At 40.5% G+C, this 27,980-nt stretch overlaps 1 protein-coding gene across 1 annotated transcript in view; it reads right to left on the bottom strand.

Moving 5' to 3' along the window:
* The window catches only part of FRAS1 (Fraser extracellular matrix complex subunit 1), a 724,001-nt gene that overhangs the window by 155,521 nt on the left and 540,500 nt on the right, over window positions 1-27,980 (bottom strand). Inside the window, exons 29-36 of the mRNA XM_075352182.1 lie at window positions 25,376-25,696; window positions 22,136-22,289; window positions 21,608-21,789; window positions 15,144-15,260; window positions 12,271-12,385; window positions 7,539-7,676; window positions 7,388-7,420; window positions 4,016-4,147 (exon numbers count right to left, since the gene is read on the bottom strand). Coding sequence (XP_075208297.1) covers window positions 4,016-4,147; window positions 7,388-7,420; window positions 7,539-7,676; window positions 12,271-12,385; window positions 15,144-15,260; window positions 21,608-21,789; window positions 22,136-22,289; window positions 25,376-25,696 — 1,192 coding nt within the window. The remainder of the gene's footprint in view (window positions 1-4,015; window positions 4,148-7,387; window positions 7,421-7,538; window positions 7,677-12,270; window positions 12,386-15,143; window positions 15,261-21,607; window positions 21,790-22,135; window positions 22,290-25,375; window positions 25,697-27,980) is intronic.

The following is a 27,980-nucleotide window of genomic DNA, read 5'->3' as shown; positions in this document are numbered from 1 at the left end:
CACATTCTGACGTGTGTGGGTGTGTGATCTGATGTATGTGGGCGTGTGATCTGATGTATGTGGGTGTGCGATCTGATGTATGTGGGTGTGCGATCTAGTGCGTGTGGGTGTGCAGTCTAATACGTGTGGGTGTGTGTTCCGCTACAGGTCCTCCCGTTTGGCATCTGGTGAGTATGATTGCGGGGTCTTCTTTCTTTTCTCTTTTGGGGTGTCTGATTTCTATAATGAAGTGTACTGCAGTATTCTTTAACTTTTTAGCTGTATAGACACTTCATTATTGAACCGCAACTAGGGATTGTTTTCAGGGTAGGGCTTATATTTAAGATCATATTACAAGAAGGAAAAAGAGGGGGGATTCAGCTCACCCATTCCAAGTCCATTAATAGTGGTCAGTGCACGGGCAAACGACAGGTCGGCTATATGTATAAATTAATCAATAAAATTTAATATAAAAAAAATTGACATATCAATTGTTTTCAACTTATAACAGCTGAGAATGGAATGAGTTAATCCAGGGAGGAGTTTCTTGCAAGTATTGGTCTTTGTGCACATATAGCTCAGTCATTTTATGTTAGTCTATGCTATGAGTAAGCTCTTAGGAGCTTGAAATGTGTAAGACAAGACATGTGGTTTTAAGCATGATTTTAAATATGCACAATAAAAGTTATTTCTTATGAAATGAAGAAGTCTGACGTGGATTAAAAAGTCAAATCGGATGGTGCTGGACAACCCCTTTCTTGACTTACATTTAAGCCTTGCACCAAAAAGACCAAAAATTCCTGCTAGAGCTTATTTTTGGAAAAACATGGTATATTCCTAATAAGCAATTAGAATATAATTAACAGTCTTTACAGGATGGTAGTCTAATGGTTTATACAGTCTAAGCAATAAAATTGACTGCGGTCATCATATTATGTTAAGTCAGGTAAAAATAGAGGAGGAAATTACAAACCACATAGATCATAAAGTGTATACAGTAATAATATATACTGCCAATAGCAACAATAAAGTGTTGCCCTAATCATGTACATTGCACATTTGCCATAATTGTCGATCAGAGTAAAGTGCATGATACACTGTGACGATATAAAACAATACTGTGGATTGTATTACATGAAAGGATAATGGTAGCTGCTACTGTGACTGCATTGTTTCTCCATCCCAAAGCACGTTTCACCCTGCTTTTTGGGAGGGGGAACATGTCAATGTGGAGGAGACAGGTGGTTCTAAAATGCTGTGCGGTCCAATGAAAGAACTGCCTTGTATGACGAGCATTGCATTGGGTGTTATTGGTGCATGCACTGTAGCTCGAAACTGCCTGGGTCAAAGGTGACTTGCGTTCCAAAGGCAGTGGAATTAATTAATGCTGCACATGACAAACTCAAAGGCGGTTACGAGCATGGCACATGCCATGGTCTGCCCGGAATGAAGTCAGAGGTATCTTACAATAGAGCACGCACTCTGCCATTACAGTGCTATTATGAGTATAAACGTTTTTATATCCATATAATACGAAGTAGGGCAATTAAAGATTAAGGACAGATAATTGTGATGAAAATGTAAATATAGAATCCCTGTTAGATACAAATTTGACTAGTCTAAACAATGGTTGATATGTCCTTTAAGGGTATATTGCCCTTCAGTGGTGAGACAAGATATCATATAATGCTAATACACATAATGTAGTAAATTAAATTATACAAAATATAGCCCACATATGAACAGACTGTTCTCTAAATAATTAGTAAATTGTCACTATGTTATAAGCTAAATAAATAAAAAGGAAAAAAAAAGTGATGATGATGCAAGAGACTAGTTTATCTATACAGGAGGTGTCTTGAAGCTGTCATTACCTACAAAGGCCTTTGTACAAAATATTACATAAACTTCTGTAAGTGTGTTCAATACTTTTTCCCTGTGTTATTTCTCCTTATTACACATCACTAAATTTATGGACATCTATGGTTTGCTTTATTTGCCTGTGTGGATTGGATGGGTTGTTACTGACATCTGGTAAGAAATTTCTGTCAATAGCACCTTTCGAAATATATTTACTTAGAAAACTGGTGACAAGTTCAATACTTATTTCACCCGCTGTAAGTCTTCGGGAGCACAATCCACACTATTCACCAGGAGTGATATCGGCTGTAAATTGCAACTAAGCGTTTTATACATTTATCAGCAATAAAAATACTGTGCTCAAAATGTTACCGTATTTTTCGGACCATAAGACGCACTTTTTTTCCCCCAAATGTTGGGGGAAAGTTGGGGGTGCGTCTTATGGTCTGACTGTGGCTGCGGGGAATGAGGTGCTGCGGTGGAGCGGGTCATTGGGGGCACGAGCAGACTGTAGCAGCCTGCTGTGACCACGTGTGCCCGCTTATTACATATGCACGCCCATCCTCCCGCCCATTTCTCAGCGCAGAAGCCGGCGCTGACAGGTGGGCGGGAGGACGAGCGGGGACGCGCGCATAGTAAAGAGCCGGTCCACATGATCACCCCTGGCAATTACAGCCTGGAGTGATCATGTGCGGCTGTATTCACTGCCCCCCGCGCGTCATCTTCAGCGCGGGGTGCAGTGAATCAGTACACTCACCCGTCCCCGTGTGTGGAGCCGTTCCCCCGCAGCACGCGATGTCTTCCTGTCTGTGCCGGTCAGCTGATCTGTGCCGGTCAGCTGATCGGCACAGACAGGAAGACATCGCGCGCTGCAGGGGAACGGCTCCACACACACACAGGTCAGTGGTGCAGAGAGGAAGATGATCGGCTGCAGGGAGTGAGGAAAAGGTGAGTATAAACGTTTGTTTTTTTTTCTCTGTGCTATAGGATACAGGCCATATACCAGGATGGTATAGGAGCATGATGGGGGCATATAGCAGGATGGGAGTATATGAGCAGGATGGATGGGGGGTATATGAACAGGATGGGGGTATATGAACAGGATGGGAGTATATGAGCAGGATGGATGGGGGGTATATGAACAGGATGGGGGTATATGAACAGGATGGGAGTATATGAACAGGATGGGAGTATATGAGCAGGATGGGGGAATATGAACAGGATGGGGGTATATGAACAGGATGGGGGTATATGAACAGGATGGATGGGGGGTATATGAACAGGATGGGGGTATATGAACAGGATGGGAGTATATGAGCAGGATGGGGGAATATGAACAGGATGGGGGAATATGAACAGGATGGGGGTATATGAACAGGATGGGAGTATATGAGCAGGATGGATGGGGGGTATATGAACAGGATGGGGGAATATGAGCAGGATGCTGGTATATAAGCAGGATGGGGGTATATGAGCAGGATGGGGGTTTATAGCAGGATCATATACAAGGCAGGAGGATCATTACCAGGATGGGGTACCTTAGTAGAGAATTTGGGGACATTACCCCCATAACAGTGTCAGCAGCAGATCCTCGCCCCATAACAGTGTGAAATGACCACATTTTTTTGCTTAAAGTTTTATTTTCCTATTTTCCTCCTCTAAAACCAGGGTGCGTCTTATAGTCCGGTGCGTCTTATAGTCCGAAAAATACGGTAATAATTATTAATACTGACTACTACTGTTATGATTGCTCAAAAATAGGGAAATCATGACAAAGAGCAACAATGGGCTGTTAATTGGGATGCACTCACTCTTTGCGCCTAAGGCAACATGAACTGTTAATACGGCCCTGGTGGATAGGAATTATTTAAAATGAGTTAATTAGTTAAGATATGTTTTTTTATTTAATTTATGGCTACAGTAATACCATGGTAACTTTTTTTATTTTTTTTTAAATCAGTATTAATAATCAGTAACTTTCTTTGTACAAACACAAGTTTGTACTAATCCCTTGAGTACACACCTGTCTTCTATAAATAATTTGCTGATCAGATTTGTGATGTAACACAACCAATTTTCTAGAACAGTTTTAAGAAACTAATTTTGTGTGTTGCGAGACAAATTACTTCCCATCTTACACATGAAAGTGAAGGAGACGTAAATACTAGGCACTAACCAATAGGAACTCTTCCACCCTGTGTGACTTCAAGGAATGGAGCGGTGATTTGGAACACGGGCGGTTGCTGTTCATTGGAAAGTAAATGGATTGTAAAAGGCATCTCCGCTGTGGTGAACTCCCCATCTGAAACTAAGAGCGAGAACAGAGAGCAGCAGTCAGATCACATATTTCTGCAATGCGACCTCTGGACTTCAGCTATATTTCACATACTATGGAATCTCAGAATATCGTACAGGAGAAATTACTTTGCCTAAGTACAACTAGCAACTATAAGTAAATATAAGTAAACGTCATTTATATAGCGCCTGGGGCATAGGTTACCTTCCCATTATCCTTTTATTGTCATGTTAAAGAGTATCAGTCATTCCATTTTTTCCAGTTCAGAAATCAATAATACACATGAAAATAAACTTTCTAATATATCTTACCAGAGAAATCTGCATTTTTTACCTCCCGTATTGATTACTCACTCTGAATTCATGGTTAAAATTTGTCTGTGAATACAGATTCCCCCATTACTGAGATGGCAGTTGATGCTTTTAAAATTCTATGGAGAGGCAAGATGAAGGAAGGAGCTAGACACACACAGAAATATTTTTATCAAAGTTTTCCTGAAAGGACAGTTCCAGTTCTCCATTGAAGTTTATGAGCACCAACTTGTTCATATTTCTCTGAATTTGCTGTTCAGCTTTCACTTCATATAGATTGTGTATTTTTTGGCTAGCACCCTGTTCACATTTACAATGGTGTTCCAGCAGTCATTTTGATTGTTAGGCTAAGTGCCCACGGGGACAGTGTCCTGCGGTTATATCCGCAGGACATTCCGCAGGTGCTCCCAGAAATCCGCAGCACAACTTCTGTTTGTTTCCATGCTGCGGATGTACAGCGGAATGTCCTGCAGATGGTGCGGGCATTCTGCATTGAGGATACAGTACCATGGCTTCGACACTGCATCCTCAATGCAGAACAAGTGCTGCAGTGATCGGGGCGTTCATATTACTTACCTCCATCATGCAGCACCTCGCTTTCCGGCGGCCGGGTCACTCTGTCAGCGTCTGGTGCACTGTGCTGGAGGTGGGCGGGCCTGCACTAGCTCCGGCTGTCACATGACCGGAGCTAGTGCAAGCCCCGCCCACCTCTTCCTTCCTGTACCTGGATCGACCGCGCTCCTGTGCACCGGACGGAGAAAGTGACATCGTTGTCTGTATCAAGGCAGGTAAGTATATGGGACCCTGCGGAGAAGTCCGCAGGAATAATTCCCATGCTGCTGATTTTTCCGCAGGGGAATCCGTATTATTTCCGCTGCAGAAAAAACTGCAGCGTGGGCACATCAGTTCACAAATGCCATATAAAGGGCTGGGGAGTAGCTGTGCTGCAGATTGTTGAAAAATCCACGGAATTTCCGCGAAAAATCCGCGGCAAATTCCACGCATTTTCAGCAGCGTGGGCACATAGCCTTAAGCAGTTTTTTTCTGTCTGAGAACCCAGTTACGCCCTTTAGCCATGTTTATTCAATTTCCTATATAGCCAGGTCCCTTGCTTCCCATACACAGCAGGTTTCAACCGCACATAGAGGTAACATTTGGTTAGGGACCCATACACACAAGCAGGTTTTAATCGCATATAGAGGTAACATGTGGCTAGGGACCCCATAAAAAAGAGATTACCGTGAAGTTGGTTATGGGGCAGTAATGAATTGATCAATACATTAGCTAAATATCTTTTTTTTTTTTCTCAAATAATCCTCAGCAGTCACGCAATGTCACTTTTTTTTTTTTCCATTTTTCATATGGCTAGTTGTATTTTTCATTCCTTATGTATTATAAAGCAGTTATGCTTGTCCATATTTCTCTGAATTTGGTGTACAGCTGTGACTTCATATAGTATGAGCACCAACTTTCATCTCCTATCTCACAGTTACATAATTACATAGTTTTTGAGGTTGAAAACAGACAAAGGTCCATTAACTTCAACCTTTCTCCATGATTTATACATTCTCTAGTGATAGATTATTTATAACCTAGAATACCATTTGTAATGGAAAAAGATGTATTCACAGGAGAAGTGGATTTCTTTAAATGAAACCTGTCAGCAGGTTTTTGATACCCCATCTGATAGCAGCATGATGTAGGAAAATAGACCCTGAATCCAACAATGTATTACTGTGTCAGAACTGCAGCATCAAGTACACTATCAGAATTTTTACATTTAGCAATGCAGCAGAGCTGAGAAAGATACCCCCCGCCCAACCCCAGACTCTCTATATACAATGTCTATAGACAGTGAGGTGCTAATCACAGAAGGGGGTGTGCCAAACTAGCTGACCTAGTCATCTGAAGCTAAAACAAACATTGCAGCACAAAGTGTGATAAGAGACACATCTCTGAAATCTGTGTTAACCTCTACAGCATGCTGTCGTCGGATTAGATAGAAAAAAAAAATGCTGACAGACTTCTTTTAATAAGATATATTAAAGTTTTTTATTTTGATGCTTACTATTCACTGATGAAAAAATAAATAATATAATTGTTACTTTTTAAATACGTATTTACTTTAACAATACTTTGAATAATTTTAAATTTGAACTGCTTTGTGGTTTTTTCAACCTTAAAGTAAAATTATTAAAAATGACAAACCATAGGATAGGTCAATTACTTGATGATCGGTGGGTGTCCCATCACTGTGGCCCGCACCAAAATCAGATGATGAAAATTTATCCACAAGTTGGAATGTACATCAACTGTACAAAATGGAGCAGTAGGTTGACCGCCGCTCCAGTCATTCTCTATGGGGCTGCTAAAGTAAGCCATAAGTAGCACTTCGCAGTGAATGAATGGAGATACATTCCTAACAAGACTTACTCCTTTTGAGTGCAGATTAAAGGCAGTCAGTGAAAGGGTCAGCACTTCTATCCTCCTCTAGATGTTGACCTTATCCCAAGAGTTAGTTAGACAAAGGTGCTGAGCTTTTTACTGCCATCATCCATACTCCAAAAATTATCGTCTATTATCAATTCAGATAAAGGCAAGCAAATACCCTGATTTTGTAAGCCACCTACAGGCATATTTTTATATTACAGAAATGATGACAAATCACCTAATAAAGTGATTTGCAAAGTGCCATAGCTTTTCTTTAAGAAAAAAATTGTATACATATACATTCTACAGTTGAAACTATTGTCACGTTCTCATTTTAGGTTTGACTGTTGCTATATTTAAAAGGTGGACTCCACAGACTCATTCTCATAATTGGCAGAGTTCCCATCTGGAATGAGTTAAAGTCACTTTATGAATAGATAATTGAGTTTCTTATTTAGTGTATTAACATGTTTTAATTTGTATACTGACAAAAATAACATTTGTACACTACCTGTAAAGAAGAAATCCAATGATTCTGGAAGACCTAGAATTAATAAAAATCTGTATTAGTATGGACTTGCCAAATGTTTCTTTTGTGTCATATTCTGATATGAATTAAAGTAGGTGAAGGACTTGACCAAAAAGAACCATGATACACATACCTGTGAAAGAGAAGTCCATGATCTCACTCAAATGAGGTGCTGCTCTCGGTGGACGGTAGAGAATGTTTCCACTATTAATATCGGCTTGTGTAAAGTACCTCACAGGAATTCGGGGCCTGTCTTTGTGCTCTAAACTACCTGCATATTGGACAAAAACATAAAATCAGTCAAAACTCATTTATGAGAAATGTCACTTTCAGTAGCATAAGGGGGTTGTCTACCTTCAGGAAAGTGGACCCCAAACTTTGTAAAATACCTAAACAAACTCAGCATCCCCGCCACTGTTCAGTCTCAATGTTTTGGCTGTACACCACATGAATAGGGCATGTAACCGCTCTAGACAACCACTGAGCTTCCTGAAAGCAGACAATCCCTTTTATTGGAATCTGTCACTTGGATCAACCCCCCCTAAGTCTTCTACATGGGCATGAAGGTCATAGAAAGTCGAATAATATGAAGCCTTGATATCTGCAATCTGATGTGTTATTTCAAAGAAATTTTTACTTAATAACATGATTACTTGACATGATTAATCTAGGACTTATTGGCACCTATGGGCTGCCAATAATTCCTTATTACCCCGATTTGCCAACGCACCAGGGCAAATCGGGAAGAGCCGGGTACAGTCCCAGAACTGTCGCATATAATGTATGCGGCAATTCTGGGTGGCTGTTGGCTGATATTGTTAGGCTGGGGGGCTCCCTATAACATGGAGCTCCCCATCCTGAGAATACCAGTCTTCAGCCGTATGGCTTTATCTGGCTGGTTTTAAAATTGGGGGGGACCGCACGCCGTTTTTTTTAATTATTTAATTATTTATTTCACTACACAGTATAGACACGCCCACCGGCTGCTGTGATTGGGTGCAGTGTGACACCTGTCACTCATCGTGGGGGCGTGTCTCACTGTAACCATTCATAGGCGCCGGTGGGCGGGGAAAGCAGGGAATACGAGATTGTTTAATGGGCGGCCGGCTTTTTCAAAACAGTAAAAGCTGCCGGAGCAGTGTGAATGCCGTGCAGCGCCGGGGATCGGTGAGTATATGAGAGAGGGCTGCTCAATTCAGTTACTCAGGAGTTTAGCGGTCACCGGTGAGCCCTTCACAGGTGACCGCTAATCAGGGCGCGACACAGACAGAGCCGCAGCATGACAATGAAGTCGGGTGAAGTTCACCCGAGTTCATTCTGACAGTGCGGCTCTGTCTGCTGTCATCTGCCATTCAGCTCTGCTACATGGCTGTCTGTGTCTGCTGTCAGCGGCCATGTAGCAGAGCTGAATGGCAGATGACATAGTAAAAACGCATCCCTACACATTACACACGCTTGTCAAGTCAATAAATAAAAAAAAAAAAAAAAAAAAAAAAGGTGCCCAATGCATACGTCACAGAACACATGATCTAAAGGATCGCACACAAAATTGATCAATTTAACATAGACTACTAACGCACGTGTGACAGCAAATGAACGACCTACGTGCAATCTCATTCAATCGCATATGCGACCTGGGCGTGTCACATCGCATACGAGATCGCACACCTAATTGTAAGGTGTAAAGCTGGCTTAACTGAAGGTTAAGATTTATAGGTTGGACACATGTCATGGAGAATCTGCCTCCAGAGCTTATTTTAAATGAAAGAGAGTGCTATCAGGGTGAGACATGTAATGACTAAACAGACTGCTCTCTTGAACTAACTGCAGAGCTTCCATCACACACGCAGACAGAGTCGGTGGAAAGGAGTACAGCCAAGCTGACAGCACCTTAGGAGAAAAATTGCTGAAGCAGATGTGTTTGCAATGCCACAAAGTTCAGTTCTGCTGTACTGTGTTAGTTATGATCACACATGGCTCTGCAGTGACATCAGGAAAGCAGATTGTCGGTCATTACATGTCTCACACAATGCCCCCTTTTATTTAAAATAAGCTCTGAAAGCAGATTCTCAGGGAGATCTGTGTAAAGCCCATAGATCTTAACAGCTTATGTACATAGTAAGCAAAAGCATGGATTTGTCTGTAATAAGATACTGAAGTGCAGATATCAAGGTATCATTTTATTCAACTTTAACTTCATGACCACATAGATGGCTTGGAAGGGTTGATCTTACTGAAAAAAAAAATATTTAACTAAAATGCATTGATCATCTAAAAACAGGAAAAAAAAAGTATTATCTAAAATGCAAGAGTACACAACTGTTTCATACAATATAAAAGAATCATCCGCCCAGGTTGGAAATACAATTGTACATCTTCAAGATAATGAATAGACGGCAGATTTGGCAGTAATATATCTCACAGGGGTTATTAACTATAGTGTAGCAACAATCAAATACAGTACTTATGTTTACTGTTTATACCACCCAAGATCAATTACCGCTTAAGGCACAAACATAAGCTAACTATGATTGATACCGAATAAGACTGCTTTATTTTGGTCACAGTTGTTTCTAGCATGTGACATTTACTTGACTTTTGTAACATAGAACGCCTCATGACGTTTAGTACTGCTGGATCACAACGAATCCATCAAGTTAAATGCAATATTATTTTGTTTAAGACTAACAGGAAAAGTAATCTGAGAGAATTCAATTCAGCTGACGCTTGAGAGACTTATCTAGTGAGCTTCCCACTGTGATTCTCCACAACTTTATTAATCTCTAACATTTTAGGGAGCTAGTTAATTAACTTCAATAAAGAATGATTTACCATGAATCCGTGTTATTAGATGGCACTTACAGCCCATTTATATCACTCTGCTCCACTGCAACGAAGACTTGAGAAATATACTTTATTGCAAAGATCTTTGCCACAAGTAGTCAGTACATAATTATAATTAATAATTTTATTCATTTATATAGCGCTATTAATTCCACAGCGCTTTACATACATTGCCAACACTGTCCCCATTGGGGCTCACAATCTAGAGTCCCTATCTGTATGTCTTTGGAGTGTGGGAGGAAACCGGAGTACCCGGAGGAAACCCACGCAAACACGGGGAGAACATACAAACTCCTTGCAGATGGTGTCCTTGGTGGGACTTGAACCCAGGACCCCAGCGCTGCAAGACTGCAGTGCTAACCATTGAGCCACCGTGCCGCAGTACATGATCAAACCATATAAACAGAGAAATGTAACCTGAACCCACATATTTCTTTACCCCTATTTCATTAGGAAAGGTTTGGATTTTACCATGCTCAACCCATTGTTCCCAGGAAGAGAAGTGCAGATAGACGTGCAAGTTTCGGGGAGTCTAGTGATACCGCAATGGTATAAAATCAATGATTATTTTACCATGGACAACTGTAGTCTTGGTAAGTCAATGCACACGTCTAATTTCCTAATCTAACTATTCCAAGTGGATTTTGTCCTCGATGCAAGCAAATCCATTGAGTGTACGTAACTGAAAAATAAAATCATCTTTACATAACTGTGATCTAAGATTTTTTTTTTTTTTTTTACATAGGAAGAACCTGATTTATAGACAGCATATGTTTTTTCAATGTACACCTTTACTAGTTATATAAGATGCAATATATTTTCTCTGTGTTGATTCCTAATTGTTTAATAAAAAAGATCCGATTTAAAAAAAGAAAAATAAAATCATCATTAAGAAATATATGACCAACAGAAGAAGAAAAAGCTAACGACCCAAGCAGCAGGTTGAAAACTGGTTGTGAATTACATGCACTGTCTTGTGTGAATGGTTTAGGGTGGTGGTGTAATATCTAAGTCTACCTGGTTCGCCTGAGCATAGTTACATTCCTTAAAGGAGTCTCAAATGCCCATTGGTCATGACAAATTAGAGAAACTTTAAAAAAAAATGCACCCAGTGTGCAACCACTGATCACAGCGTAAAGCAGTGTTCTTAGGTTTGTGTGTTATTCCCTAGATTAGAGGTCCCCAACCTTTCTGACATTGAGAGCCATATTTAGATCTGAAAGAGGGTCGGGAGCCACATTTAGCTCTGAGAGAGGGTTGTGAGCCACATCCAGCTCCCGGACCCTTCACAGTAGTGATATTTAGAGCCCCCATTACTAGTATAATGACAGTCAAAGCTTCTCCACAGATATAACACTGAGGCAGCATACCAAGGTCCAAGGGTACTTACCATACTCCCCTTTCCGATCTGCTCTTCTATGTGGGGCTACTCAAAAAAGTCCCCATCTATAGACCTGCTCTTCATAGCTGTGTGCTAGACCTGGTGCTAACGTACTGAACTTGAAGACAGCCGCGAGTCACACATCATGGGCCTGCAAGCCACATGTAGCTGCCGAGCAACAGGTTGGGGACCCATGCCCTTGCAGGAGTGACGAAGACCAGTGGAGCACAGCACTTGACTTACTCACTCGATCCCAATAAGAATGAATGGAGTGGCAGTGCCGAGCATGATCAACCACCGCTCTATTCACATGGGGCTCTTTAGACCCCTGGTTTTTGAAATCGTGGGGTTCCCAGCAATCAGACCTCAAGCAATCAGGAAGTTATCCTCTAACCTCTAGGTAAGGGATAACATCCAAACTTGAAAATATCACTTTAAGCTAAACTTATTATGCAATGCTCTAGAACAGTTAAAATATGTTGTGCAGACCCAAGCACAAGGAAAATGAGTTCTCTGAGGCACTTTCATGTTATAGTTGAATCTGTAATCTCATTTCAAAGATTTTTGGCAATAAAGCAATGGTTCCCCAGCGCTCACATAAATGGAGACAAACCACATTTTGTCCAATTCGTCTTCTTACCTTCATGTGTTTTCAATGGAACAGTCACATTGTAGACAATTTTTTCACTAGGGCTCTCAGAATCAACAAATGATAGATAATGGGATCCAATCACTGTTATTCGGTCTTCAAGAGCCTGTAAAATATGTGCATTCATTTGGTGAAGAAGCAATTTCATGGCACTAACTTCATTGCAGTCAGACAACTGTTCTTTTTCTCCAATGGTGATTTCACTTAGGGTTCAGTTATGAAAGGTGTATGGTGTATGACTGGAGAAAAGTAGCACATCTATTAATATGTAAAGGAAATCGGTCAACACGATTTTACATGAGAAAATTGTAGTATAACTATATAGGCACTTGTACCTCAATAAAAATTATACCTTTCTTGTAGAGATCCGATGTGCCAAATACAAGAAATCTAGAACAGAAGCCAAAGTAAATAAAACTGGAAGTGCACAGGACGAAGCAGTATATATGGCTTTTATGCTAGGGTTTTCAAAACGGGCACATAGTATCTCTACAAAAAAAGGTGTAATTTATACTGGTGTACAAGCACATATACAACCTTACCACTTCTTCCATATGAAAAAATCCTGCAGGTTCTTTTTAATGACCATGATGTCACCATCTGTAGGGCTACAGAGGGGATGGAATGGTAATATGTGTGTGACTAGAATTTATGTGCTCCAACTGGTATATATTAACCCCCTCGTGACATCCATTGTACATGTATCAAATTGTATTACATTACATTGTACATGTATCTAAAATTATTTAACCTGTTATTGTTAAAATAGTAAAGCCTGCTGTCAAACTCTGACAACGGCATTTAACACGTGCCATTTTAAGCGGCTATCGGCCCACCTGTGACGTGACCGTGGGTCGCCAATGGGGTCTGCCCAAGACCTCCATACTGGTCATAACAACGCTCCTTTGAAATCCTGCCTGTGGCCAGGCTTCAAAGGAGACTGCGATTTTCCCTATATAAAGCAATGCTATGGCATTTCTGCATTTCTGTATATACTATAAGCAATCAGACGATCACAACTTCAAGTCCCCTAAGAAGATTAAGAGCAGGAAAAAGTATAAAGAAAAAAAAAAAAGTTTAAAAAAATACAGAAAAAATAAAAAAATATAAAAAATTCAAAATCACCTTCCTTTTGCTCTATTAAAAATAAAAAATATATATACACGTGATATCGCTGAGTTCAGAAAAGTCTGCGCTAGTCAAATATAAAAATAATTAACCCGATCGGTTAAACACTGTAAATGACAACAAAATGACGTTTTCTGGTAGCTGCAAGACCACACAAAGTGCTGTAACAAGCGATCAAAACATCGTATAACCCAACAGGTTATCAATAAAAATGTCGTCTCACCCCGCAAAAAATAAACCATCAGACAGCTCCATCTACCAAAAAATTAATGTGTCACTGGTTTTTAAAAATGGTGACATCCCCCAAAATGTTTGGGACAAAATTACGATTTTTTTTTTTCACCACTAAAATAATGCAAAACTTGGACATGTTTGGTATAGCCGTAATCATACTTATGAGGAGAATCATATTGTGAGGTAATTTTTACCAAAAAGTGTATACCGTAAAAACAAATCGCCCCCCCCCCCCCCCAAATGTCAGAATCGTGAGGGGTTTTCACAATTTCATCCCATTTGTAATATTTCTCCTGTTGTTAAGTACAATATGTGGTAAAATGAATAGTATCTTTAAAAAGTACAACTTGTCCCACAAAATACAAGCCTTCATATGTCTATGTGGACAGAACAAACAAAAAGTTATGGCTCTGGGAAGAAAAAAAAAAGAATGCGCAAAAACAGAAATTGGCTGAGTCATGAAGGGGTTAATGAGGACATCAGAATGTATGGGCTCCTGGTGGTACATGCGTGTCCATATGTATGTGCTCTGTGTATAAATATATGTGCGCAACATACAGTATTTGTGCCACGAGAATTCATAGGTTTAAACATGTCGGAAATAGTCAAACGAACCAGCAAAATGCTGCTCATTCACCGGGGATTGGATTGTTTATAGAGGAACAAAAATCATTACTATGATCAGCACATCGCCCGATGCAATCTACAGAGGCTCTGCTGATAACATGATACTGTATGGGGACAGATTGTTCTATTAGCGATTGTTCTGTGCCCATCATTCTTCCTCAGCCTGTGTAAGGAGGCCGGGAAACAAGGACTGAACGACTTCAATATTGTTGATTGCGCTCATTAAATGGTATGAACTCTGCGCAATGGAAATGTAACCTAAACTGTTTGCGTGTGATGGTGCAATACATCAGCATTTAGGGCCCCACTTTGTCTAAAAACCAGTCCCTGATCCAGGTCCGGGGTTGTAGAATTTCAATAGAAGAATGTGGTTTTATAAGGCGCTGTCAGCTTTTATTAACAGAATGCGTAGTTCTTCTTTTCTCAAGTTAGCTCATGAATTAGAAACAAAAAGTAATATGAAAGAACCCATCAATAGTGGCCAAACAAATTTGTACATGACTTTGAACCACTTTTTACCTTGGAAAACCTTGGTTCACAGTAGAAAATTAGTTCATTTTAGTACTTTTAATACTTTATATTTTAGTGAATTATTTTGTTTTACTTCCTATAACTAATAAATAAGCAATATTCTGCTGATAAAAGCTGACAACGCTTAATAGAACCTCAATCTATTATTGACATTCATCTGGTATACCTATGGTACCTTGACCAGGGAAAACCAGATAAAGAAGCAGAATTATACGATGGTTTCTTTACACAGCTCACAAGGTGAACAGAGACATTTTTAAACTAATGGCATTTCCCCTCTTTTGGGTATAGTATTATTATGAAGGTGCAAAAGAAATATGTTCAATACTCTATAAAATCCATACCGTCATGTGGAGGGAGGATCCTGGAGACAATTGTGGCGCCTCTGGGTGGTTGGGTAAAATACCAATACTGAACATGTGTCTGTCTTGGGGGGCCTGATTTGTGGATGCACTGGAAATCTGTAAGCAGAAAACAGCAAAACAATTACACAAATACTGTAAGATTAGTAGAATTTGGCAGCTAATTTATTCTGCAGCAGGACAACAACCACAAAAACACAGCTTAATATACCGTATTTTTCGCTTTATAAGACGCACCTAATTATAAGACGCACCCCCAAATTTGGTGAAGGAAAAGAGATTTTTTTTTAATGTTAAATGGGGTCCATCTTATAATGCCAGTGTCCGTCTAACAAATCATATAGGGTATATGTCCCTCATAGCCCCCCATCCGAAAAATTAGCCCCCCTTAATCTGGATATGGCCCCCTTATATTGAATATAGCCCCCTTGTGCTGGGACACGTCCCCCTGTGCTGCCCATGGCCCCTATAGATGGCACATCTCCCCTGTGTTTGATATGGCCCCCATACAGCTGCCCATGGCCCCTATAGATGGCACACCTCCCCTGTGTTAGATATGCCCCCATGCTGCTGCCCATAATAAAATAAAACACTCTTTCCTTACCTTCTCAGCGCTGTCCCTCCGTGTCTCCCACCTCGCAGTTGAGCTCGGGCTTCCTTACTTCCTGGTTCTTGCAGCCGGTCATGTGATCGGCACGGCAGAGTGATATCATCTCTGCGTGCCTTATCACAGACAGCAGCAGCAGGAGACCGGAGATCAGCGCTGGAGGAGGTGAGTAAAGCTTTTTTATTTTACTATGGGCAGCAGCACGGGGCCATATCTAACACAGGGGGATCATGTGCAATCAAAGGGAGCACAGGCACATATAATAAGCCCTGCTGCCCCAGCCCCTCAGCGCGATGCAATTTCAACACCACACTGATGGACAGCGGCTGTGCATATTATATGAGCGGGAGCAGGAGATCTACCGCTGCCGCTCCCAGCTTTCCCTGCCCCCAGCAGTGCTCCAGAGCAGACCCTGCAGTATAGATATATATATATATACACACACACACACACACACCCCCCGTATATTCGGTTTATAAGACGCACCCCCTACTTTCCCCCAAAATTTGGGGGAACAAAAGTGCGTCTTATAAAGCGAAAAATACGGTAGTTAAGAACTATCTTGAATGTAAAGAAGAACAAAGGGTCCTGAAAGTGATGACACGGCCTTCAGGGAGCCCTCATCTCATCATACAGTCTGTGTGGAATTATTATTACTGTGTAAGGGTACATAGGCTGCACTACTATTGTGTGGGGCACAAAAGGAGGTTAGTAATACCATACCGGGCACAAAAGGGGCATTACTACTGTCTATTATAGCGGCTATTGCACTATACTGTTTGTGTAGAGGTGTGGGAATGTGAGGATGGTCATGGAAAAGCAGAAAGCAAAAGATATCATTTTGTAGTGATGAGTTATGATTGTAAATTTCCTGCTGGAAAGTGGAGTACACACCCATATGTTCTCTCTGTACTTCCTAATGGTAATAATGCTACTCTATGCCTCCTTACAGTTGTATATAGAAATAATAACCCCCCTGTGCCTCTTTACAGCTATACAGCACCTTAGAGAAATAATTTCCCCTGTGCATCCTTAGACAATAATTCCCCTTGACACCTTATAGTAATAATGCCCCCGTACCACCTAATAATAATGCAATTAACCATCCTGTGGTTTCTTATAATAAAACCCATGTACTTTCTTATGGTTAGTAACCTCAATACCTCTTTATTGTGATAATGCTCCTGAGAGTTTGTATGTAGAAATCACAGATCCCCATAGCAAAAGTCCTATTACGGCACATAGAGCATGATCCCAGAAGGACAGCTCTCAACTTTTTTTTGGATAAGGAGAGAAACATGTAATACAGCCCTAAGATAGTTACTGATAGTATCAATTATCAAGGACATTATCTGGGGCATCATAGAGTATGATGCTCCTGATAATGCCTTCACACAATATGATATCCCTACATTTCTACACCTTATGATAGCCCCACAAACCTGCTATGCCCCACAGAAACAGACACAGTAAGTTGGTCCCCACAGCACTCCACACTGCAGTCTACACTGTACGAAGGTCACAACAGCACTCCACTTACCAAGATAACCCTCTTAGGCTGCGTGTACACAATCAGGGTTCACAGCATTTTGGACACAGCGCTGTGTCTAAAACGCTGCATTGTACAGTACAAGCACAGTGGAAGGGATTTCTAGTGTCCGCAGCGTAAACTGACCTGCGGTGCGGCTTTCCAAGCAGCAAGTATGTCAATTCTTTGCTGCAGAGATGTGAGTGTTCTCGGCAGGGATAACAGAGAGAAAGACCGTAGCGGCCCGAGCACAAATTGTGGGTACGAGCAGCTGTGGTCTCCTGAGGAGGAGATTCAAGGCCGCACAGGTCAGGACCCCCGGCGTCCAGGACGCAGCAGGTCCTGATCATGTGCACATACCCATAGACCCACACACAATATGATGTTCTTCAAAACCTCCCACACAGTATAATTCTCACCACAGCCTACCAAACAGTATCATCACCAAGCCACCTCAAATAGTAAGCTAGTCCCCACACAGCCCTCCATATGAGTACGATGGCCCCCACAGCCCCCCCAAAATTAGATAAAAACCTAATACTCACCAAATCTAATTCCCCATCCACCGCAGGCTCTGCTCATCTCCTCTATCGGGTCTAGCAGTAGGCATGCTGGAATAAATAGAGGAGCATGGAGGCAATGGCTCTGTGTTCTGGCACAACTATTAACAGTACAAGCATCCACAGGTTGTTAACAGTGTCACCATGAATGCGGCCTATGGCCAGACCGGCCCATCTGGCATATGCCAGATTTGCCCAATGGCCATTCTGGCCCTCCTTCCAAGTGCTATTAAAGAGCAGGAGACCAGTGTGTCAAATGTAACTTGCTAATGTTGCATTTTCTTCAAACTGAATTTTTTAAGTATTTTAAAAATTACGGTTGTAACACAAATTAATTTGTTTAATGCCTTTTTTTGTAAAAAAAAAATATATAAAATAAAACAGCTATGACTTGTCTGGAAAACTCAAGCTTATTTGCAATTTTTTTTTATATAGAAATGCATTCATAAATGTGTCATACCTAATTGCAAAAGGTTAAAGGGAACCTGCCAAGAGGTTTTCCCAATATAAATTATGGCCACCACCTTTGATCCCTCTTTTACAGCAGTCTAGCATGCTGTATTTAAGTCCCCAACCCACTCTGCATAGACCAAAAAATACCTTTTATAATCCCACATAAGGCATGGTCTGGTCCAGTCCAATTGAGGATGCTGGTCTTGCTTCAGCGCCTCCTGTCTTCCATGCAATTGCCATCCTCCTGCTTGCTTCACATGGATGATGCGCCCTACGTCATTCACACAGTATCCCCAATTGTGCGCCTGCGCAGGCATACTTCACGCTTCACTGCTGATGGCAGAGCAGAGTATTATAATGCACATGCTCCGGCAGAGGGCAAATAGCACTAATGACCCAGACAGAAGTATAGCTGGTGCACGCGCATTACAGCACACTGCTCAGCCTTCAGCAGGCAAAACCAAAATAAGTCTGCACAGGAGCGAGATTGGGGATACTGTGCAGAGGACGTAGAAAGCATCATCCACATAAAGCAACCAGGAGGACTGCGATCATATGGGAGAGAGGAAGCGCTGCAGCAAGACCAGCAATGTCTACCAGACCGGATCATGTCATATGGGAGGGATTATAAAAGGCATTTTGGCGGCTATGCAGAGGGGTTTGAGGACTTATATACACAGACTGTGTGGCTGTAATTTATATTGTGAAAACCTGGTGATAGATTCCCTTTAACCACAATTCTATTTATCATTTTTAAGCTATGGTGTGGGTACTAAAAATGGTATATTAAATGGCGTTAAACGTTGAGAAATTTATGCCAAGGAAGTGTTGCAAACTGCACAAAGTTTGGGTGCAAATGCAGTGATGAATGCCCCAAGTCTTTGTAAATGCTGAACTAATAATCTGCGTGTTGTTTAGCAAACACTCTACCAGGTGAGCAATACAAGTTGATTTTATGTTCTCAGCTAGACATATCATTTTCCTTTGGGGGTAGTGAGTTCATTAAGAGACAAGGCGGTAGTAATTTAGGAGAGCGTTAAAAAGATTTGCTTACATCTGCATCAAATGTTCCCAGGTCACTCCTTATCTGTCTGTGTTATCTAGTGAGTTACTCTGTAAATTGCTTTAATCACCTGTACTGATGGATTGCGAAGGTACAATCATCAAGAGGTCCTTGTAATAATGGCTCAGTTGAACTCTACGTGCTCAAACTCCTGGAATAGACAGATGCTTGTCTCCTCGGCAGAGAAGCTGGCCGAGCATATCACTGAGTGAAATAATCCTTTGTCTTCTTGAGATATACTAATATATTTCAGCACATGCATAATTAAAGAGGATTTCTGCCGAAAATGTAACACTGCCATGAATTAGTACATTAAAATTTGTAGCAGTAGTTTAGCCATTATGGAAGTTTTTATCTACAGAAATCTCTTTGTAAAAGTGTCAGTGTAAAGTGAGTCTATAATAATAGTCAGTAGTGATGAGTGAATACTGAAATATTTGGGTTATTCGTACCGAATACCCAGTACTATTCTAGTATTTGTCATGAATAACGAACCTAATGCAAGTCAATGGGGAAACCGAGGATTTTTCTTGAAGATTTCCAGGACAAATGCATTGGTGCCTCATTGATTTGCATTAGGTTTGTTATTTATGACGAATACTGGAATAGTACTAGGTATTTGGTACGAATAACCCGAATATTTTACTACTGCCTCATCACAAATATTCAGCATCTCCCAAAAACTGATAGTCAAGCTGTCACCAGAATCTTAACCATTAATAAAGAGACAGCTTCAATCATCAGCTAAACAAAAAGTGTCAACCATGTGTTTTCTACTCCGCATATGAATTCCAAATCTCTAAGTATAACATTCGTACATAATAACTAAACTGCGGTGGATCATTTCTCATGTACCACTACAGGAGTCATTTCACACTTTAGGTGGAAATCCTCTAATGTAAATGTATGAAATATCAGGGGATAACAATTCCCTGACTTGATAATGAACTCTTCATGACCATAGAAGCAATCTGGAAATAAAGCCACATACGTCACATAGCCCATGTACCAGAAGTCAACAATGGCAGTTAATGACAACTGTATTTCTCTCATTTATAACAAAAAATACTTATCAGCCACTACACGACCATCTGCAATTCCTGGTATAGAGAAAGGCATGCACAGATCAGACTCCAGCTGGTCACCAGAAAAAACAATCCAAAAATGTCCAGAAAAATCCAGCAATCCCAAACGATAAAAAATTCCAAAACTTTATTTCATATTTTAAAATTCCATTGTTAGGACTCCATTAAAAGGGAAACAGATGACGCGTTTTGGATCCAACAGATCCTTACTCATATCTCATGATATGAGTAAAGATTTGTTGGATCCAAAACACGTCATCTGTATCCCTTTTAATGGAGTCCTAACCATGGAATTTTAAAATGTAAAATAAAGTTTTGGAATTTTTTATCGTTTGGGATTGCTGGATTTTTCTTGGATTTTTTTGTATTTCCCACAAGTCTAGCTCTGTTTCCAACAGAGAAGTGCTACTTAAAGGGGTTATATACCCTTTAGACTTTTTATCTCGCACTGCACGTTGTAATCAGCAGGCCAGGCATCTTTGCAAATAATACCCATGACTGTTCTGGTTTGGTTTCTTGTACCTGCCAAGTGATCCCGTGACTTCTCTGGCACCTATTTGCAGTTTTCAGCACAAAGCTAAGCCTATTGATAAGACTAGCCTTTTCTGCAATGAGAGCTATACCAAGAGAATTAGTTATGAGACCACCATATAGAGGAATCTACAACCATGCTACAAGTGTAAAAAGCCATTATGAAACTAAAACCACCTTGAAGTCAATGTCAAGTAAAAAGGCAAAAGGAACAACACATAAATAATGTCTAACACATTATTAATCCATGTATATACAGAGAATATGGTTTGTCAACTAAGTAGACTACACAAAAATAATCAAATAATTCATTGTTACATTGCACGTCCTCAAGTGAGCAACTAATCACAGGGCATTAATGGGTTGCTCAATTTGGGCTGTTATACTATGGTATACATCAGATAGTTAACTTTTTTTAGCATCATTTTTGTAAGAATATTGCTTTGTAAATCTTTGCTTTGTGCCTATTTGGAATCTACGGTATATTCAAAAGATTACAGAAATAATATACAGATACTCTGGTATAATGTTATAAAAAAAATAAAAAAAATTGAAGAGAAAAACATTTGAAAGAATAAAGGTTATCAGCTCCAACAGAAGAACCAAAAATAAACTGTACCTGGAAACTGAATGAGTCTCTCCCTTGTGAATGGGCACCCGAATGTCTGTACCAAAGAAGGCCCTCATTGATGTCCTGTTGTGTAAAAGAGGTGGCTGGCGTGGCAAAGCGCCCATCAGGCAGTCGCTGCCAGCTATTGGCTGGACCATCGGCTGACATAGGAACCAGAAGAACAATATCACCTAAAATAATTAAACCAAGTAAGTTTTTGTAGGTCTATTTCTGAGCCAAATAGATTTTTATTAGTTATGAGTAAGCAATACCATGATTAGGTGATCGCGTTGAAGAAGATGGAAGAAAAAGGTTAATCAGCGCTGCCAGAAGAAGATTACTGAAGATCGATGGGGATTAAAACATCGGATGTTATTGTTCTACGCGTTTCGGAGCTGTATGTATGTACATTATTGATTTTGTTCCTGAAGAATGGGTTATACAGCTCCCCCACATTATTGATTTTGTTCCTGAACAAGGGGTTATACAGCTACGCACACATGAGAGAAAAAAGAAAGTATGATTTCCAGTAGTTACCAAATTGTGGATGTTCACTGGTAATGGTGTACATGATATCAGAGTCAGCCACACCGAAGGCTCTAGCGTGCAGGAGTCTATTTGATATCTGAAGCATTCCTCCTTCTGGAACCCAAACGGCTGAGTTTAGCACAAGCTGTATCCCGCCATTTATCTATAGTCAAGGGAAGAAAGGGGTCAAATGTGTAAGATTAATCAAAATCAGGACTTTGCATTAATCACTAAACTATGCACCAATTTTCAGTTTTGTATTTTCATTTTTTTCCTCTCCTTTTGTAGCTAGACACAACTTTTTTTGTTTTTTTAAACCAACATAGCCATATGAGAGCTTATTTTCTACAAGACAAATTGTAGTTTTGAGTGACACCGTTCACTTTACCATAAAGAGTAAGGAAAAATGTCAAAAGAAATTCCTAGTGTAGTAAACTAGTGGAAAAAAAAATGCAATTCCACTGGATTGAGTTTCAACAATTTGTTGAACATTCTGCTATTCCATCAGGTCTCTCTTGGGCATGGGGTTTTGGTTGAGTATGTTGTTCCAAGCATATTCTTGGATGGAACTCCTTCACTAAAGGTTCCTTCCCCCTAACTTTCCGGGCATCCCAGTCACCTACTTCCACCTAACCCTATATCCCCCACCTTTTTTTTTCCCTCGTGTCGTTTCTTCTCTCTGCTATTACCATATCTCTAACTCTTTCTTGTCGCTTTACTCTCTCATAGCCTATGCATGAGAGTAAGAGCTCAATCTTTCTTTACTGGTATTGGTTATGAAAAAGGAAGGGCAGTAAATAGAAATAAAAAGATAGTTCAGCCTGCTAACCTTTTCCTTTTAAATACATTTTAAGATACAGAGGCCAGACAATGTGCAACAGTTTTTCTTTTATTACTTATATACTTGTATTTCCTCTATATAAAACCATTTATTGTACTGTTTGTATTAACATATTGGTACTCGTTTATGGTGGTGCTCCTCCAGATGTTCCCTCCTCTGGTTTGTGAAATGATTATAAAAAAAAAGAAGAAAAAGTACAATTCTGTGAGATCTGCATGCCAAGATGGTGTTTTTATTTAATTACATAATTTTGCACTATATACCATATTTCCCCGAAAATAGGCCCTAGCAGGAATTTTCGGCCTTTTAGGAGTAAGGCTTAAATATAATCCCTACCCCAAAAATAAGCCCTAGTTGAGCTTCAATAATGAAGTATCCATACAGCTAAGGAATACTACAGGACACTTCATTAAAAAAAGCAGACACCCCTAAAAGAAAGAAGACAGTCTTTGAAATCATACTCACCAGATCGGGACGCTGTGAAACATGAAGAGCTGCAGTGGAACGTATTGAGGACTTGGGGTGGAAAACACACACACAAATCTGGTGATACCATACTGCTCCTTGGACGCTGTGGAACAAGAGGACCAGCGGTGGAACACATCACGGTGTCCCAGGTCCCGCTGTCCGAGGGAAGTGGTGTGGTATCACCGGATGTGTATGTGTCTATGTATGTGTGATGTGTGTGTGTGTGAATGGCGGATGGCCGGAAGCAGGGGAGGACCGAAGTGTAGAAGACAAGAACCTGCAGAGAGTGCGCACTGAGGACCTGGAAGTGACACATATGTCCGGGGTCTGGTAAGTATGATTCTCCTGGAGGGGTCTGCCTCTTTTGGGGGTAAACCTTACCCCCAATCAGTGTTTCCACAAAAACTCTACCCCGAAAATAAGCCCTAGCACATTTTTGAGAGAAAAAAAACATATAAGATAGTGTCTTATTTTTGAAAACACAGTAAATCTATGTTTTGTTTTTTTCTTACTGCATTTTCATGAGGTGGTACAACAGCTGAAAAATGTAACTCTGGTGTTTCCAAATTTTTCTCTACCGATTAAGATAATTAATTTTATATATTGATAAAGCAGACTTTTATAGACCCTATGATACCACACCTTTGTTTTGCTGAATGTTAGAAATTTTAATTTGGGAATTTTTCAGTTTTTTATTACTTTATATATATGTTTACACTGAAGGTTTTATCACTATTACATCATCATTGCTGTGACTAGCTGCTTTTTGCCAAGTTAGCCTAACATGCCCCCTCCTGTGATAAGCAGCCTACGGTCAATAGAAAATGTACATAGAAAGCCTAGTTTGCGCGGGGTTAACTGTCTGAGCTCTGCTGCATGCTATAGCGAAGAACTATTAATGTGTTACTACTGCTGCACTTAGTAAACAAAGTGATACATCGTTGGAATCAGGGTTTCTTTTCCTTTATTATGCTGCTCTCAGTTGAGGTCGCCTATACATGGTGACAGATTCTCATTAAAGGCAGGTGTCAGCTACATAATATAGTTGGCATCTACCCTGTGTAGAAAAACGCATCAAACCACATCACGGTTTTGGAGAGTTTTTTTGCCAAGAGATGCAAATTTTCTGCAAATAAATACTCTAGATGCGCAATACAGAAGAGCCGTTAAGCGACAGCAGCTAATGGATGCGCCAATTCTGGGGCGGCTGCAGGCTGCTATTTTTAGGTTGGGTAGGGCCCAATAACTATGGAAGTTTCCTGCCTGAAAATACCAGCCCCCAGCTGTCTATTTTATCTTGGCTGGGTATCAAAACTGGGAGGGACTGCACGCCATTTGTTGAAATTATTTATTTAAATCATTTCAAAGAAAGCCTAATGAGGTCCTTTCTATTTTGATACATGGCTTCCAGCTATCTGCTTTATCTGTGCTGGGTAGCAAAATACAGGGGACCCTACAGCATTATTTAACATTTTTTTTTATTTTTACACTTCACTTCGGGAACCCAGCTAGTGTGAGGGCAACCAATCACAGACGCGGGCAAGCCAGCAGTCTGGCTGCAAACAATCACAGACGCTGTCATAGAGGATGGGTGGGGTAAGCAGTGAATATTCATGAGATTTAATGTCCAGACCCAGAGCAGTGTGACAGCTGCTCGGAAATCCGGTAAGTATAACTGTCCTACTTTAATTTCCATTTTGCTTTCTTTTGCAGCCCTGTAGCCCTTATTAACACAATTTTAAAGCACTTAAGTTAAAGTCCCTTAGACTTATATGGGGTTTGGCGTCTATGATCAACTTCAGGTCATATTCGGTCTCGAACTGGACTTTTTTTTTAAAGCCCGGCCGGACCCCAACATCTGTGGGTTTGCCCATCTCTATTCAAGACTTTACTGAGTAATATTTGTTTTAAATAAAAGCACACAAATCTTGAATAAATACCTTTTCAGCAACTTTGACACGAAAGAGAATATTTTGGAAGTAATATCCATCATTTGCCAGGAAAACAATTACATCCGCATGACTTTCAGAGCCATCATGGATATAATGAAGAGCTCCATTTGTAATGTCATCAAGTCGGAATTTGTGGATGGGTGTGTTCCCTGGGGGTATCACCAGCTGTCCATATTTTGGAGCAGTTAGAACAACAACTGTAACATCCTGCGGATTATCATCATCTCTTAGATCAAGGACAGAGCCAGTTATAGATCCAACTTCACCTTTGCCAACAACTAATTCTTCATTCCTTAGGATGTATGGTGCCTGAGGAAACAGGGAAGAATTCACATATTCTTTATACAATATCACTAAAATATAAAAATAAATAAAAAAGATGCTAATGCACATTCTAATTTAATAATAATCCAAATTATTGCATGACCATCTTAAAAAAACCAAACAGTAAACAGAAGGATTCTTCCAGACAAAGGATTTCTTCGACTACCTGATCTTTATTATGCAAAAAAATGCCTAATTTATTAATCTATAATATATATATATATATATATATATATATATATATATATATATATATATACAGTACAGACTAAAAGTTTGGACACACCTTCTCATCTCTAGAACAACTATTAAGAATAGACTTTGTGCAGCAGGCCTTCATGGTAAAATAGCTGCTAGGAAACCACTGCTAGGGACAGGCAACAAGCAGAAGAGACTTGTTTGGGCTAAAGAACCCAAGGAATGGACACACCCTACGCGTTTCATCCCCAAATAGAAATCATCAGGGGAGCCCGTATTATAACCGTATTATTTAAAGAAATGGAATATGTTTAATGGCGGTCGTTTACACCAGTTATCTACACATTAGATAATATTAGAGGTACAGAGTAGAGGGCGGTTCCCTGTACATGTGACCTCTAATATAGTACTGAGGTGACATAATAGTGACCCAGTCTAGATAGTGTTTTGTGCGCTGTACCCAAACCAGGGTCCAATTGAGCTTGGTGACTACTGCTTTGGGTATTCTCATTTTATACTGACGTTTTTATGAGGTTTACTCGTTTTAAATGAGCACCATTTTCAATAATAACACTTATTATTACTGAATGGAAAGTTATTTGCTTACGTTTTCTAAAATAATTCTGTTTCCCTGGGCACTGATGTGCTGGTATACATCTACAAACCTAATGAATATCACATATTATAATACACGCTAATCAGAAAAAGATTGACTGGAACACCTATGTGTGTGAATTAGGTGCTAGCTTAAAAATACATGAGTAGAATAAAGATAATAAGCTGCACACTAACCACTGTAAAAATATAAACATGAAAAATGGTAAAGCATTACTGCTGTAGGGATCCTATGAACAATGAAAAATACATTTAGCTATCTGGAAAAAATGAAATACATGAAAAATGGTATTGCAAAACTGCTATAAATATTATTTGAAAGTAGTAGAGATGTTTAGCAATGATCATGGCCCCTATAGATCGCACAAGTCCCCCTGTGTTAGATATCGCCCCCAGGCTGCTGCCCATAGTAAAATAAAACACTCTTTCCTTACCTCCTCCAGCGTTTATCTCCCTCGTGTCTCCCTCCGTGCTTCTTTTCCTCTACTTCCTGGTTCTCAGTGCGGTCATGTGATCGGCACGGCACACTGAGATCTCTGCGTGCCTGATTACAGTGGAAGCAGGGACACGGGGAGAAACGCTGGAGGGGGTAAGTAAAGCTTTTTTATTTTAGAATGAGCAGCAGCATGGGGGCCAAATCTAACACGGGGGGAGCATGTACCATCACAGGGGCGCGCAGAGACATATATGCACCGCTGCCCCAGCCCCTCACTGCGGTGCGATTTCAGCACCACCGGAGATGGACAGCGGCTGTGCATATTATATGAGCGGGAGCAGGAGATCAAACGCTGCCGCCGCAGCGTTCACCTGCCCACAGCACAGCGTCCCCACCTCCCCTGGACCCTGCAGTGTACATATATATATACCCCCCCGTATATTCGGCTTATAAGACGCACCCCCTACTTTCCCCCAAAATTTGGGGGAACAAAAGTGCGTCTTATAAAGCGAAAAATACGGTAGTTTTATAGTTTTATATATGTGATTTTTTTTGGGGGGGGGGATTTTTTTTTTATCATGTCTGGTTTTTGTCTGTAAGTTAATTGTGCCATTAAAGAGAACCTGTCATCAGGTTTTCCCCATATAAAGTAAGGCCAGCATCTTTCAACCTCCTGTTAAAGCATACTAGAATGCTATATATATATGTCCCCAATTCGCTCTGCAAGGCAAAAAATATTTTATTATACTTAAAGTTGGTGTTGTCCGGTCCAATGGGCATCTCAGGACTTGACTCTGGTCCTTCTCTCTTCTTGCGAATGCCGTCCTCCCTCCCTGCTTCATCTGGATGACGAGTGCTATGTCATCCGCACAGTGTCCCTCATCATGCTCCTCCACTTGCCGAGGGCAGAGGAAAGTATTGTAGTGCGTATGCATCGGTGTTCTCTGTACTTTCACCGCCCAGGAAAATTCCAGTACTTTGCTCTGTCCTCGGCAGAGCATAGAAAAGTATGCCTGCATA

This window comes from Anomaloglossus baeobatrachus, chromosome 1, assembly GCF_048569485.1.
Source record: "Anomaloglossus baeobatrachus isolate aAnoBae1 chromosome 1, aAnoBae1.hap1, whole genome shotgun sequence".
Classification (NCBI taxonomy): Eukaryota; Metazoa; Chordata; class Amphibia; order Anura; family Aromobatidae; genus Anomaloglossus; species Anomaloglossus baeobatrachus.
This window is presented reverse-complemented; position numbering and strand designations above follow the sequence as displayed.